Source organism: Lytechinus variegatus, chromosome 7 (genome assembly GCF_018143015.1).
Source record: "Lytechinus variegatus isolate NC3 chromosome 7, Lvar_3.0, whole genome shotgun sequence".
Lineage (NCBI taxonomy): Eukaryota > Metazoa > Echinodermata > Echinoidea > Temnopleuroida > Toxopneustidae > Lytechinus > Lytechinus variegatus.
The window spans coordinates 39,109,431-39,122,509 of NC_054746.1; the positions used below are offsets into that span (position 1 = coordinate 39,109,431).

At 32.0% G+C, this 13,079-nt stretch overlaps 1 protein-coding gene across 5 annotated transcripts in view; it reads right to left on the bottom strand.

Moving 5' to 3' along the window:
* The window catches only part of LOC121419247 (regulator of G-protein signaling 7-like), a 71,177-nt gene that overhangs the window by 30,319 nt on the left and 27,779 nt on the right, over positions 1 to 13,079 (bottom strand). For 4 of the 5 annotated variants that reach the window (XM_041613625.1, XM_041613627.1, XM_041613628.1 and 1 more), the window contains exons 7-10: positions 9,115 to 9,271; positions 6,127 to 6,210; positions 3,765 to 3,830; positions 343 to 404 (exon numbers count right to left, since the gene is read on the bottom strand). In XM_041613625.1, the coding sequence (XP_041469559.1) occupies positions 343 to 404; positions 3,765 to 3,830; positions 6,127 to 6,210; positions 9,115 to 9,271 (369 nt within the window). The remainder of the gene's footprint in view (positions 1 to 342; positions 405 to 3,764; positions 3,831 to 6,126; positions 6,211 to 9,114; positions 9,272 to 13,079) is intronic. The other variant, XM_041613629.1, reaches the window with a different exon arrangement.

A 13,079-nucleotide genomic window follows, 5' to 3' on the forward strand; every position in this document is an offset into this window, starting at 1 on the left:
TAGCCCCCCCCCCCTGGACTATTCCTTTTCATCCAAAGACATATAAATATGAGTATGAATTTTTAGCACAGAATTATTCCAAATTTATTGTGAAAAGCACATTTACAAATAAGCCTTAATTTGCAAAAGAAATTATGAACACATACTGTCAGTTGTGTTAGCAATTACAGTGGTTCTATGATTAATCATGTACTTTATGACTAAACAATCACAAAGATTTGGCATATAGGAACATTGTGAATTAAATATGAATGATACTGTGAAATGATGATTTCCTGAATTTCTGATGGAGAAGCTAAGTCAATATACTTTTTATAGAGTATAAAGAGGAAATATACTTACAGTTCTGCGACCTTAGATGTCTTGTACTGCCTCTTTTCTAATCTTGCTTTCAACATCTCCACCTAAAGTAAACAATATTTCAAGAGTAGTATTAGAATAAAGTTTAATGTCTTCATTTCAATAACTCTAATGTGTAGATTTCATGGGTGTTTGTTCATTGTAATTTAATGTTGTCACAGAATTCATGGGTGTTTTTCACATAAACTATTGATTTTGGATGGTTAAAATTCAGATAATTTGTTATGTAAGTGAAATAGGATGTATATTCATGAGTAATATCATAAATAGTAATATTACTAGTAAAATTTAGTTAATGATTATTGTTACAATACCACTATTTCACTACTTAAGTGGTATGTAAATTAGTAGAAGAAATAATATTTTTTTAATTTCTAGCATTTTATTTTTAGCAGTTATCATTATCATTACCATTTTTTTTTTTCCGAAACATGTAATGCAGGTGGATGGGTTAGCAAATTGTTAAAAAAATGTTTAATTCCACTTCAATCTTTTGGGAAATTTTTATATTGGAATTTTCTCATGTGTTTTTACTTATATCAAGACCAGCGTTATAATCTTTGAAAATTATTACTTTTAATATAGTGTGAATAAGAAAACTCAGACAGATCTGTGTAAACTGTATTAAGATGATTTCTGATAAGTGATAGTCTGAATATAATTAAATGAACACAAATCTAAATCACAGCAGTAAATTGGTGTAGAAGTAGCCAACACTAATGTTATAACTAACTACAAAGCTGATTAATTTTGTACATGCTTTCTACATACTGTATACACAACACACACAAATTAGATGAAATATTGGGGTTTTTTTATTAGGTGTAATACAGGAGGAAATGTCGAAGGGCTAATGCATTTAAATGGGGGTTATGACTGTTTGATGTATATTTTGAAAGAAAGAAATATTGAATTGTCTAAAAAGTACTCATTACAATTTCCTCTCTAGGGGAAATACATATGGATGAAACAGTGTATACAATGAATCAGACGAAAAAGCATGAGATTCACTACAAAATTTAATGAGAAAATTAGAGCCATAGCAACAACAAACTAAGAGTAAATAACCAATGAGAATGCCAAATCCTTGTATGTCCAATATATCATCAGTGATTTTATGAACCAGCACAAACCTAACTTTTGTCAACTTTTTAAAAATGAGACTTTTGCATATATAGAAACCCTACCATAGAGACAGAATTCTTATTATTTAAAGCATAAGAGAAAATTGAAATTTCACAGGAACTGGCATATCCCCCCTCATTTGATTTTACAAAGCGTGTTTAACCATTGTTTTTATACTAAACCAGTCTCTGGATTTGTATGCAGAGGTAATAAACCTGAACTAGATGTTGAGCTTCTATGCATTTAGTGAATTTTGCAAACTAGCATAAATGATGATTAATGTCGCTGAAAATAGTGACCATGATACATGTGATTTAACAAAGTGATTTTATGAAGTGCAAAAAACCCTGATTTTCATAAAAATTTACATCTTCTGAAATGCTTGCGTTTGCTTTATTTCAAATATTGAAAAAAATAGAGTCTAATTTTGAATAAAATGTTGCAAATTATAAAAGGATAGAATTAATGCTTCAAATTGGTAAAAATAATTGCTCTGGTTTCTTTCAAGGCACAAGGTTATTTCAGAAAAACATCAAAAATTTGAATGCGATTGTCTCAAAATGATGTCTTTTAGACCAGCCAAGGTTTAGGCTGATTGGTTAAATTGATAACGATATATTGGTAATCCCATATTAATAAAGTATGAGATACCATTTTTCTTAATTCAATTATTCTATTTGTAAATATACTGTTCTATTTGTTTATATTCATTATTCAGTCATTCATTATCATCAACAATCTCTTATTTTAAGGGACGGATCAGAAGAAGAAACTTGAATTTCTTAAGTTCATCATAAGTCTACTTTTTAAAGCAGTCTAATTTAATGAAGCACATTTTTCTTTACATTGGCACCGATTTTTTTTATTGAAAAAAATCACCCATTCTACAATGTTCACATGAGTTTCTCAATTCAAATTAATTCTCTTTTAACTTTGGATGAATTTTTTTCTGTTCAGAGCTTATATAGAGTGAACATAATTCGTCTCTCTGAATAATTTTTCTATAATTTTGTTTAATAAATTTCTTAAAGGGATGGTCCAGGCTGTAGATAATTATATCTCAATAAGTAGAGTAAAATTCAGAAAAATCAAATTATGTAACCATTTCCTTGAAAAAAAATACTACAAGTCATATAGATATAAAAGATATACAAGTCATATAAATAAAAATCAAAAGGAAATATATGTTCATTGTTAGCACGTACATAGGATATTACATATACGTTACAGCATGGTTTTGTTTAGAACTTCAATATTTTTTTTTCTGTGAAACTTCTTCTGCAGAACAAAATCATGTTTTTCTTTTATTATTTTCCACATAAGGTAACTACTCTACTTATGAATACAGAAATGAGTCAAGACAGAATAGTTTAATAACAATGGGAAGTTATTGACTGGGTTAACAAGAGCAAATTAAAATGAGTATGTTGAAGGGAAACTGTAGTTATTACTGACAAAGAATAAGTAGGGACTACATAGTGTATGGGGTTGTCGTATTTGACATACTGAATTTACCAAAATTAGAAATACATTTGCCTTGAAATTATATGATATGGCCTATATTGGTAGTTAAACACTTGAACCACAACACAAATTTAATTACAATTTAACAGAAAATATACACAATTCTGATGTAAACTAAAAAGGAAAGTTAGTTTTTTCTACATGTGGCAGCATATCTTTAACAAGGTACATGCAATTATACTTTATTACAAGTATCATTAAAAAGTGTCAGTATACTTTGAGATTTAACCTCAGAACTATCTACAAATCACTTATGAGTGTATTCATATCATTACAGAGCACAGCAAAATCACTGGAAGTTACATGCGTTGTTGATTCATGAAATTGAATTTGGCAGCAGAATGGAAGTAGGCACAAACATTTTCAGGAAACATCCAATCCCTGAGAGAAGATAGGACCATGGCAAAATCTTAAGTTTTGAATGATCAGTGCATTTAAGCAATCAATCCTGCCAAGTACCCATTCGCATCACCTGGAATGAGTGCCATACAATGTTGACAGCTTTCTTGCAAAAAGAAATATTAATGCCATGACTGGTACTCAAACCCACAACCTGTTGTATGAAAGTCAGGAGTCCAAACCACCAACAATGATGCATATATGCCAGTTATTGGATTTTTCTTGAAAATGTCTGCTGCTGAAATAAAGTGATATGGCTATGGAATTCATGTAAAGTGGAGCATTTCCGATGGTAAGCATGCATTTACTGCCTTTAGGTGCCTGCATTCCACCTTCGATGAATCAATTATACATACCTTACGAGTGAGGAAGAGAATTGGTGAACAACATGCAAAGTGCAGATGATGATGATGAGAAGACTCCTGTTGGAGACCAATGGAAGGATGGAATAGTTGATGAACAGAACGAGAGAGGTCAGACAACAATGGTTGAGAGATAGACAGATGGATATAGATTGAGATTAGGGAGGAGAGGAGAGAGGTAGAGACGGACAGACAGAGCAACATACTAAAAGAAAAGGGGATGACCAAAATGACAACAGTAAGAACAGATAAATGACAATAGAGTGAAGCAAAGAAAGAACACAGAAATAAGAAGAAAATTAAGATTCACAGAATGAGTAATGGACAATATAGTTCAAAAAATGATAGGAAAGTGTGGAGACACATATATCAATACATTCAAAATATAAGATAAAATAAAATGACAAAATAGGAATCATAGAAAATAGAAGAACATAGAGACAATATATGTTATATTCAATGAGAAGGGGTGAATGACTCGACATGTAACGCAAAACCACAAGAAAATACATCCAGACAAACAAATGAATGAAAACATGGATTGTTCAAGTATTTGAATGATAATCAGATTAAAAGTAATGAATGATTTAATAAAGTATTATGAAGGAGATAAATGAGGGTAATTGAGAAATATAACAGATAAACATTGACACATGATGAGGAAGAGTGAGTTAGTGAAAGGGAGTTAAGGCAATGAAGAATACAATGAGGATTTACACCAACATAGACATACAGTTGAGAAAATAGAAGAAAGGGTGAAACAGAGAGAAAAACGAAGATCAATGCACCAGAAATAAAGTAACCAATCATTCAAACCAAGTGTATCGGGAGTTTTAATATTTATATATAATGAAATACATAAATGATTGAATAAGATCATTGCAATCTGTATGCTGGGAATAGGATTGAGAATACTATCTTGATGAAATTTGCATAAAATTTGAAAAATTACATTCTCTTGAGTCATACTCATCTCTTCAATGAATTAAGTAACTGAAACCATGAAAAATGTGTTATGGTCTTTTCATTTATAAAGATGCAATCAAAATAGTAATATGAGGAAAGCATTTGATTTGCATATTTCATCAAGTAATTAACAAGTTGAATAATCCAAACAAGAAATGGGTACACTTTCAAAGTAACTGAAGCAATTTTTAATTTAAGGAAAAGTATGTAATAGAAATACATCTTACAAATCATGGTGGAGTTAAACATTTTCTTCCCCTTTTTTAGATGCTAATAATGATAGCCTAAGTATTTATATATTTGTTATATTGAACAGAAGCCATTATTACAACCATCACCAATGTCACAATAATCACTGCCCAAGCATGCTTATCAAGCCGTTCCATTCTTTCAATTGCCTTTCTTTCTCTCTCCTTAACCTGATTTTTTTCAGTATGGCTACATGTATATCAAGCACAAGTGCAGTTTTGTTTGCTGGGCATTTGAATATAGCAAATTCAGAAACATAAAATAGCACAAAGCTGTAGCCATACATAATCTGGATGCAAAAAAATCAAATCTATTTTCATGTTTACATGTCTTGAGAGACATTATGTATATTGATAAAGAATCATGCAGAGTAGAGTTACCATAGTAACCAACCATATCAAGCTTTAATGGATTATATTACTCCTCTGCAACATGGAAAAATCACCTAATGTCACAGACATAACTCTTAACCTTTCAAAATGATTATGTTTTCATTTAAACAAATAAAATAAATTATGTGAAGCCCATTCTCATTTTATGCAATCATCATTTGATCTTTCATAACACCTTTCTTTCTTACTGGTGGATGATAAGATTAGCTGCAGTCCAAGGAAAGGACTGCCTTACTGAACCAAGTGTAACATATAAATTCATTTCAAAGGGTCATCATCACAGCATTTTATTTTAAATGAAAATGTGGTATATAGTGATTTTTATTTGGGAGCACCACAAAGAAATAATTACTTCACAAACAAGTTTTAGGGATAATGTCAAATTCCTTAGGATTATATTTATCAAGCTCTGCATTTACTGCTTAGTTCTACCCTTCCATAAAAAATAAAAAATGTGAGGACATTTCTTATAATCTAAACAGTACAAAATGGACCTCCTCAACCAATAACGGAAAAATATGTGCAATCAATTTCATTTCATCAAGTTTCATGTAAATCAACTTGAAGTTTAATGAAGGGATGATTCCAATTAGACAAGAATAATGAGAACATTAAATAACATGATCACAGGCAAAAGAATCAATAATTTATTTTGAAATTGAACATGACATCAAAATATAATAAAGTGTAATGCTTGAAAATGAATATGAAATGTAATTCTGATGACTTATAATTAGAGTAGATTTTACCTGTCTTTTGCTTTCTTCTGAAGCTGATTGTATGTCTGAATCTGACGGACATCTGCTATCACCATCTTCACTTGGAGAGTTGATCTAAATGTTGAATTTCCAAAAATAAACAAAATAACTTAGATGATCCTATCTATGGTTTCTGTACTGTTTCATGACACCTACAATAAAATCTTTTATATTGTAAGTTATTATTACTTAACCTTAACTTTAGGTGAAGTAACAAATATTTGGCTACACACCATCACACATGTTCTATGTACTCTCTTGTTTTTCATGTGATAATAAATACATGTAACAAAATCCTGAAGATAGTCTATTATGTTTGTAATTGGTGGCGGTAGTAGTAGTAATAGTAGTAATCAATAGTCGTACCGGTAAGAAATGAAGCAGAAGTTGCAGTAGTAGTAGTAGTAGTAAGAGTAGTAGAAGTAGTAGCACCACAATAATAGACATAGTAGTGGTAGTAGTAGAGTAGTAGTAGCAGCAGCAGCAGCAGTAGTAGTAGTAGTAGTAGTAGTAGTAGTACTGGTAGTAGTGTTAGTAGTAGTAGTAGTAGTAGTAGTAGTAGTAAAGGAGTAGTAGTAGTAGAAGAAGTAGTAGTAATAGTAGTAGTAGTAGTAGTAGTAGTAGTAGAAGTAGTAGTAGCAGAAGTAGTAGCACTGCAGTACATTTCCTATTTGTCCTTTTCGTTTCATATCCATCATTCCTGTAATATAGTTCCGCATGAAATTGAAAAAAAAAATTCTTTGAAATCTGGTATCCCTTTAAAATGTGGCCAAAGGTATAATTGTAGAAACACAATATGTGGCTTTATTTGTCATCACTGCTGATTGAATGCTTATCTATTTTACACTGGCTTCTTCAAATCAAGCAAAATGTTTATAAATTCAAATCACTTTCTTTCATTAAATCAAAATTCTGTTTGACAAGTCATAATTACAGATTTACTGTAGGTGCTAGGAATGTTTGGCTGTCATCAAAGTCATCGGTGTGGTCATTCAGTCTGCATCACATGGATATTACTGACTTGATTTGATTAAGCATTTAGAAATTCAGGTTGTGAATGCTTAAAGAGAAATGCCAGTAGTTGCAGTAAACACTGATTTCATGAGAAAGTCTGTAAGACCAGGCTTAATTGTCAGTATATCATCGAGGATCTAGATCTGGTACAGTAACATAAACTGAACTTTGTGAAATCTTGAAATCTACGCTGAAAAATGTTCACGCTGAAGATCACCAACACAGATAGGCACACGTGGGACAGTGCATTATTATTGCTGGAATAAAGACCCGACGGAAGTGACCGAATCCACGCTTATTTTGCTTATTTCTCAGCAATTACACAATTTCTTCCAGAATCCTTTGGCACATATTTTTTATTCATACAAACAGACACTTGGGTGGTCATTATATTAGATTCCGTAAAAAGTCATTTTGAGATCGTTACCAATACTGGAATTTATCTTTAAGAGCATGTTGATTTTTATTATTAGACATTATTGATTTGAACGTAGACATTAAGAATACCAAACATGCACTAGTAAGTATTCAACCCAGCAGTATTCAACCCATTTGGAGAACTTCCCCAAATATTTATAAGTAGGGAATTTATCTAGTTTCAGACCATTCTCACTTCCAGGGTAGTCTGTTGTATTTTCTTTATCAATATGTTTACTGTATGAATGGATGATAAAATTAAGCAGCAATGGCATTTTGCACTAGATCAGACTGATAGTAAGTAGTGCATCTCAAATGGTGTAAATTGCTCAACTGGATCGATGTCAGTTTCTTGCTTTGACTAATTTCCCATTTGGTCTCTTCCCAAATGGTCTAGTCTATAGTCTGATGGGGCAAGGGCAGTTTGCAAGACAGTGCAATCTTTTATTACTAGGTTGAATACTAATGATGGTTAGGTTGAATCCTAGTGCAGAAAGCCATTGCCACATTATTTGATTGCAGGCGCACATGGTTGACAGATTGATAAAACAATACTGACAACCCTGAATTTCCTCTTGGAGATGAGAAACGTCTGAAATAAGGTAGATTCGCTATTTCTATATATTTGAGAAATTTCTCCAAACAGGTTGAATACTACATGTACAGTATACAGCATAATGTCCTAGGGGGGCCACTTCCATTGACGAGTGGATACCAGGCGCAACCATGGGGTTTTGAAAAGAACCCTAAGTATTTTCTATATTCTGAAAATGCACCCCTTAACAAGTAATGGCATGTGAAACCTTAACTGTAACAAGTATTGCACCTGTGACAAGTATTTCCTGAATTGACTTCCTAAACAAGTAGTGTACAGCAATATTTTTATTGTTATGTCATGGATGTTGGCTTTACGTTGGGTTTAGTACCACCTCACTCAAATCGGACTACAAACACGTAGTGTTGGGGCAAAAAGTACATCCTTTATAAAGCATTTTAGTATTTTTCATACCTGGCAAATTTGATCATAAACATGTAGCTTTCCTAGCGAAATATATATATATATACCCTTTTTTCAGTATATTCATGTTTTTGACACCCTTATTACGTCATGTACTGACATGCCCAATCTTGAAAAAGAGGTCCTTTTATGCGTTTCTTTGTGCCTGGTATCCACTTGTCAATGGCATTGCCCCCCACCATAATGTACGGTATATGGTACAGTATCAGTACAGTCAATGTCACACTGGGCATATACTTTATCAACTTATCTTGGTGGTGCTCAAGATAATGTTGATTAACTAAACATTCAATTATCTACTGCAAAATCATCAAACATGTGAAAAAGCATGGTATTAAGAAAGAAAATGTACTTTTTAAATCTTATTTATTATTATTATGATCGGCATGCTCAGAACTACATATCCGTGCATCGTCTTAAAAAAACCCTTATGCAATGCTGAACTGTATGGGGCTACAGACCATTATCATTTTGCAACAATGAATGTATGTGGTACTAATCATGTTCTTGCACATGTGTAACAAAATTACCTTTTTCTTCTTGAACGTTCTGTTGATTCTGCTGAGTTTCTTGATGTCCATTTCAGTAGTGTTAACACACCCCGGTACAGGCCTATGGACATCCCAGAATGCTCTTTCTTGACTATCCAACACTTTCCTTTCCATCTTATCCCTCTTTTTATCCACCCTGGAAAAGGATTACCACAAGATAAGTATTAGGGAAGTTCAATTTCATGTTAGTCGTATCATACATGGGAACAATTATAAACTGGTGAATGGTATCTAATGGTGTTCACCAAGCTTACTCAAATGGTAAATCTACCATGTAAATTAATGCATCCATGATGGAAGCACTGGAAAAAAAAACTCTATTTAGTAGGAAGACACTGAATAATAAGTACTTCATCATATCACTGATTCCTCCCAAGAAACATCTCAAGTCAAATGATGTTGCACAAAAACTACATATTTGAATGAACACATAAAATCCCTCCCAATTGTCATTTTTGCACAATGAGTCAAATGTTTCAATAAAAGGTAACATTTGCAAGGTTGCATGGTAGATAATGCTTGGGAGATAATATAAACACTGGGAGAATATATCAGTACCTCAACAACAAATCCATAAATGTACTATACTGTCGTGTCCTAAGGAGTCATTATTGCACTAAAATGTAATTCATTGTCTTTTTAGTGCAATAATATGAATGGTCTGGCACTTTCTTACTTGGAAGAAATACTATATCAAGGATTTGATTTATCATTCAATCATTGCCTGCAAGCTATACAATATTTTCCTTTTATTTTAGATATCCTTTTGCCTTCCTTTCAAATGAAATCATTCTTGTTATCATATATATATGATTTTGAATGTACATGTATATCAAATATTTTCTAGCATTTTTTTTTCATTTTTGTCAAATATCAAGGAAGTATTGGCAACAGTATCAATACTATCAAACTAGTAAATTCTATTTTGCAATAATCAGTTCTATTTCCATCAATTTTGTTTACCTACCAATTGTGTCAAGTTGTAATGCTTAGAGCAAAGTCTAAAGCTGAATAGACACACGCCTCAGTCTATGAATTTATTACAGTCTCAAATTGCTTCAAATATTTCATTTTTGCTAGCATTTTCCTAAAAATAATTTCACCAAACGCAATATATCATGGACTCTTTTATTTTATTGACTTGTCCATTATTTAAATACGCTGCTCTTTGAATATTTACTAATGTGTTAAGAATTGTGTTGTTTATTAGTCGTGTTCAAGAATGAACATTCTTTTCTGGACAATGTTCATATCTTCATTAGATTTCATATAATGAATTATTAATCATATAATAATGATAATAGTACAAATACTAATTTCTACTACTACTGCTCCTTACAGCAATAATGATTTATCATAATTTTTTATATTATAATATTCAGAAATATCTATAAATGGACAGATGTTGTAGGAAATGTACATGGTGATTCAGAAAATAATAGATCTATTCCTATTCAGATGCGATCATGATGATGTGTAACTTCAGAAAATTCTTTTGGTGTAAATCCATCATACACTGAACATTATTACAGGGTATTCTTTTTGTTTTTTATTAAATAATGATTGTACCAATTTTAAAAGGTTTGCAATTCTTGTACTATGCAGAATATTGGCCTAACTTTACTGTCAATAACATCCAGATCATTGTCAGTGTACATCTTTAGCAGAAGGGGGGGGGGGGTTCAGACCAATAGTTCCTTTAATGTCTGTTTCCCCTAATATTCACATATTATTTCAACCTCATAAAAAGGTCACTGCCAATAGAAATATTACATTTACAGATTTTGACAAAAATATTAAGACATTATTTATGAAGTTATTTTTAGGGTAGATCAATAGCATAACTACTGTAATACAAATATTTTTACCTAAACATTATAATCTAAATTTAAACTTTTAACTGAAATATTGTCAGTTTATACAGAGGTCATGTTCAGTCAAAGTCACCCATATGTATATTCAATTCATCATACCATGTGTTATGTTTATGGCTGACATAAAGATCTGAGTCCCAGATTCATAGCATGCATTAAAAAATATATGCATCTCCATACAGGTATAAGTTTGTAAAGTGGCCTTTACTTTCAAACATCCCAAACCTGATTACAGGAAATAGAATACCTGATAGTTACATCAAGCTTCATGGAAAATAAATAACAAGAAATAGCAGCTTACATTAAGTCTGCACCAACTGTGCACAGTTTAAAAAAAAACTATTACACTCATCTATGAGGAAATGGCTTTTGATGCAACATTTGATGACAGTTGATAGTTAAGTTTCATGAATTCAATAAGAGCTTGCCCTGTCTATGCTATTATACTCAAGTTAAAAAAATATGAGCTATTTACTATAAATTTCAATCTATGTTGGTTTAGCTGACAGATCCATTTTTCTTGTATCCTAAATATCTCCCTTTTCCCTTTCTAATCAGCAATTTGTAGTTTCACGTTATCAGACATCCACCATTAGAGATGTAAGATTTGATCTTAAATTCAACAAGGGTGTATAGAGAAGGAGGGAAGGTTAGCAAGTATAGTTTTGCATTGCATTCAGTAGCATGTGTCTCACGCATTTAAAATGACATTCAGAGCCTCCTTGCGGCTGGCCATGCAAGCTCTGGTAGACAGAATGTATGTCTGTGTACTGAACTACACTATGCCTTATTATCTACCAGGTCTGGTCTGCTTTGAGTGTGTGTGTGTGTGTGTGGGAGAGAGAGATAGAGAGAGTGTGAGTGTGTGTGTTAGCATTAGCATGCAAGTGGGAATGAGTAAGTGTATAAATGCGAGTGTCTCATACATTGCGTGTGTTTATCTGTGTGTGTGCTGTAGTCTACATGTAAGCGTGTGATGCCCCCAAGCTCTTGCCAAGCATTTCCATTATGAAGATGAGAAGCCGCAGCAATGGCGTAGGGTCATGTGACGTAGTTGTCTTGTATGAAGATAAGAGATGGTCTTGCTACTGATGTTGAGTCTCATAGTTCATTACCATGGCATCTTTTTAGAGAAATTCACCATATTCATATATTAATGAACTGTTGTGTTCTCTTTTATAAAGGAAATTTGGAATGATTGCCACAAAACTATTGAACTACTTCAGGAGCCACTATAAAGTTAGTACTTCACTCTTAAATGCTCCCATAAGAGTTGATTAAAAACCCTGAATATAGATGCCTACCCCTAATATAGGTAAATTGAGTAAAGATAAACCCCTGATGACAAACCTTCCAAAGGTATTTTCTCCAATAAATGAAACTAAATTGATGAATTGAAAACATCTTTAAGCATCCCTTCCTTTATACCTTTAGTAGCTTGTTTACCCCATAAAGCTAAACCTTTAGTTTTTTTTTATTGTTGACATGATTCTTCTTTTAGACTTGTAAACAAGCTGCTAGAGAAAAACAAGAAAGTACAATCAAAAGACATTCACAGTATCCTTGTTGAATAACCCTTTTTTAAGATTTCCATCAGTTATTGGCAGATTTATTTTTAAGATGGATTTATGACGCACTTTAAACTATTTTAATATTGAAAAGCATTTTAACGCATGAAATAATACTTTGCATTGATCTCTTTTACAAAAAACACTGTTAGGTTTCAAAAAACGACAAACTCTATAGTACAAGGATGTCTAAAATAATGGTAAAGTTGTTTGGAAGCACACATCGTGATGTGCACAAAATGAAAATTACGTTGTTATTATCATGATTATTCATGACAAACATGTACAGAAAGAGAAGCAGAAAAACAAGGTGAATATTTGATGTTTATGATATTCAAAGTATTTCAATCAGTGTACTATCTACTCTGCCTATGTCTATGTTTTGCTGAAAATTTGCAAGACTACAAAAAGCACAAGGTTGTTATTTATCTCAATGCATGTGAAACAGAATAAGAAAACAGCAGTTAATATTAAATTCATGCTTGATACATATTATTATAGA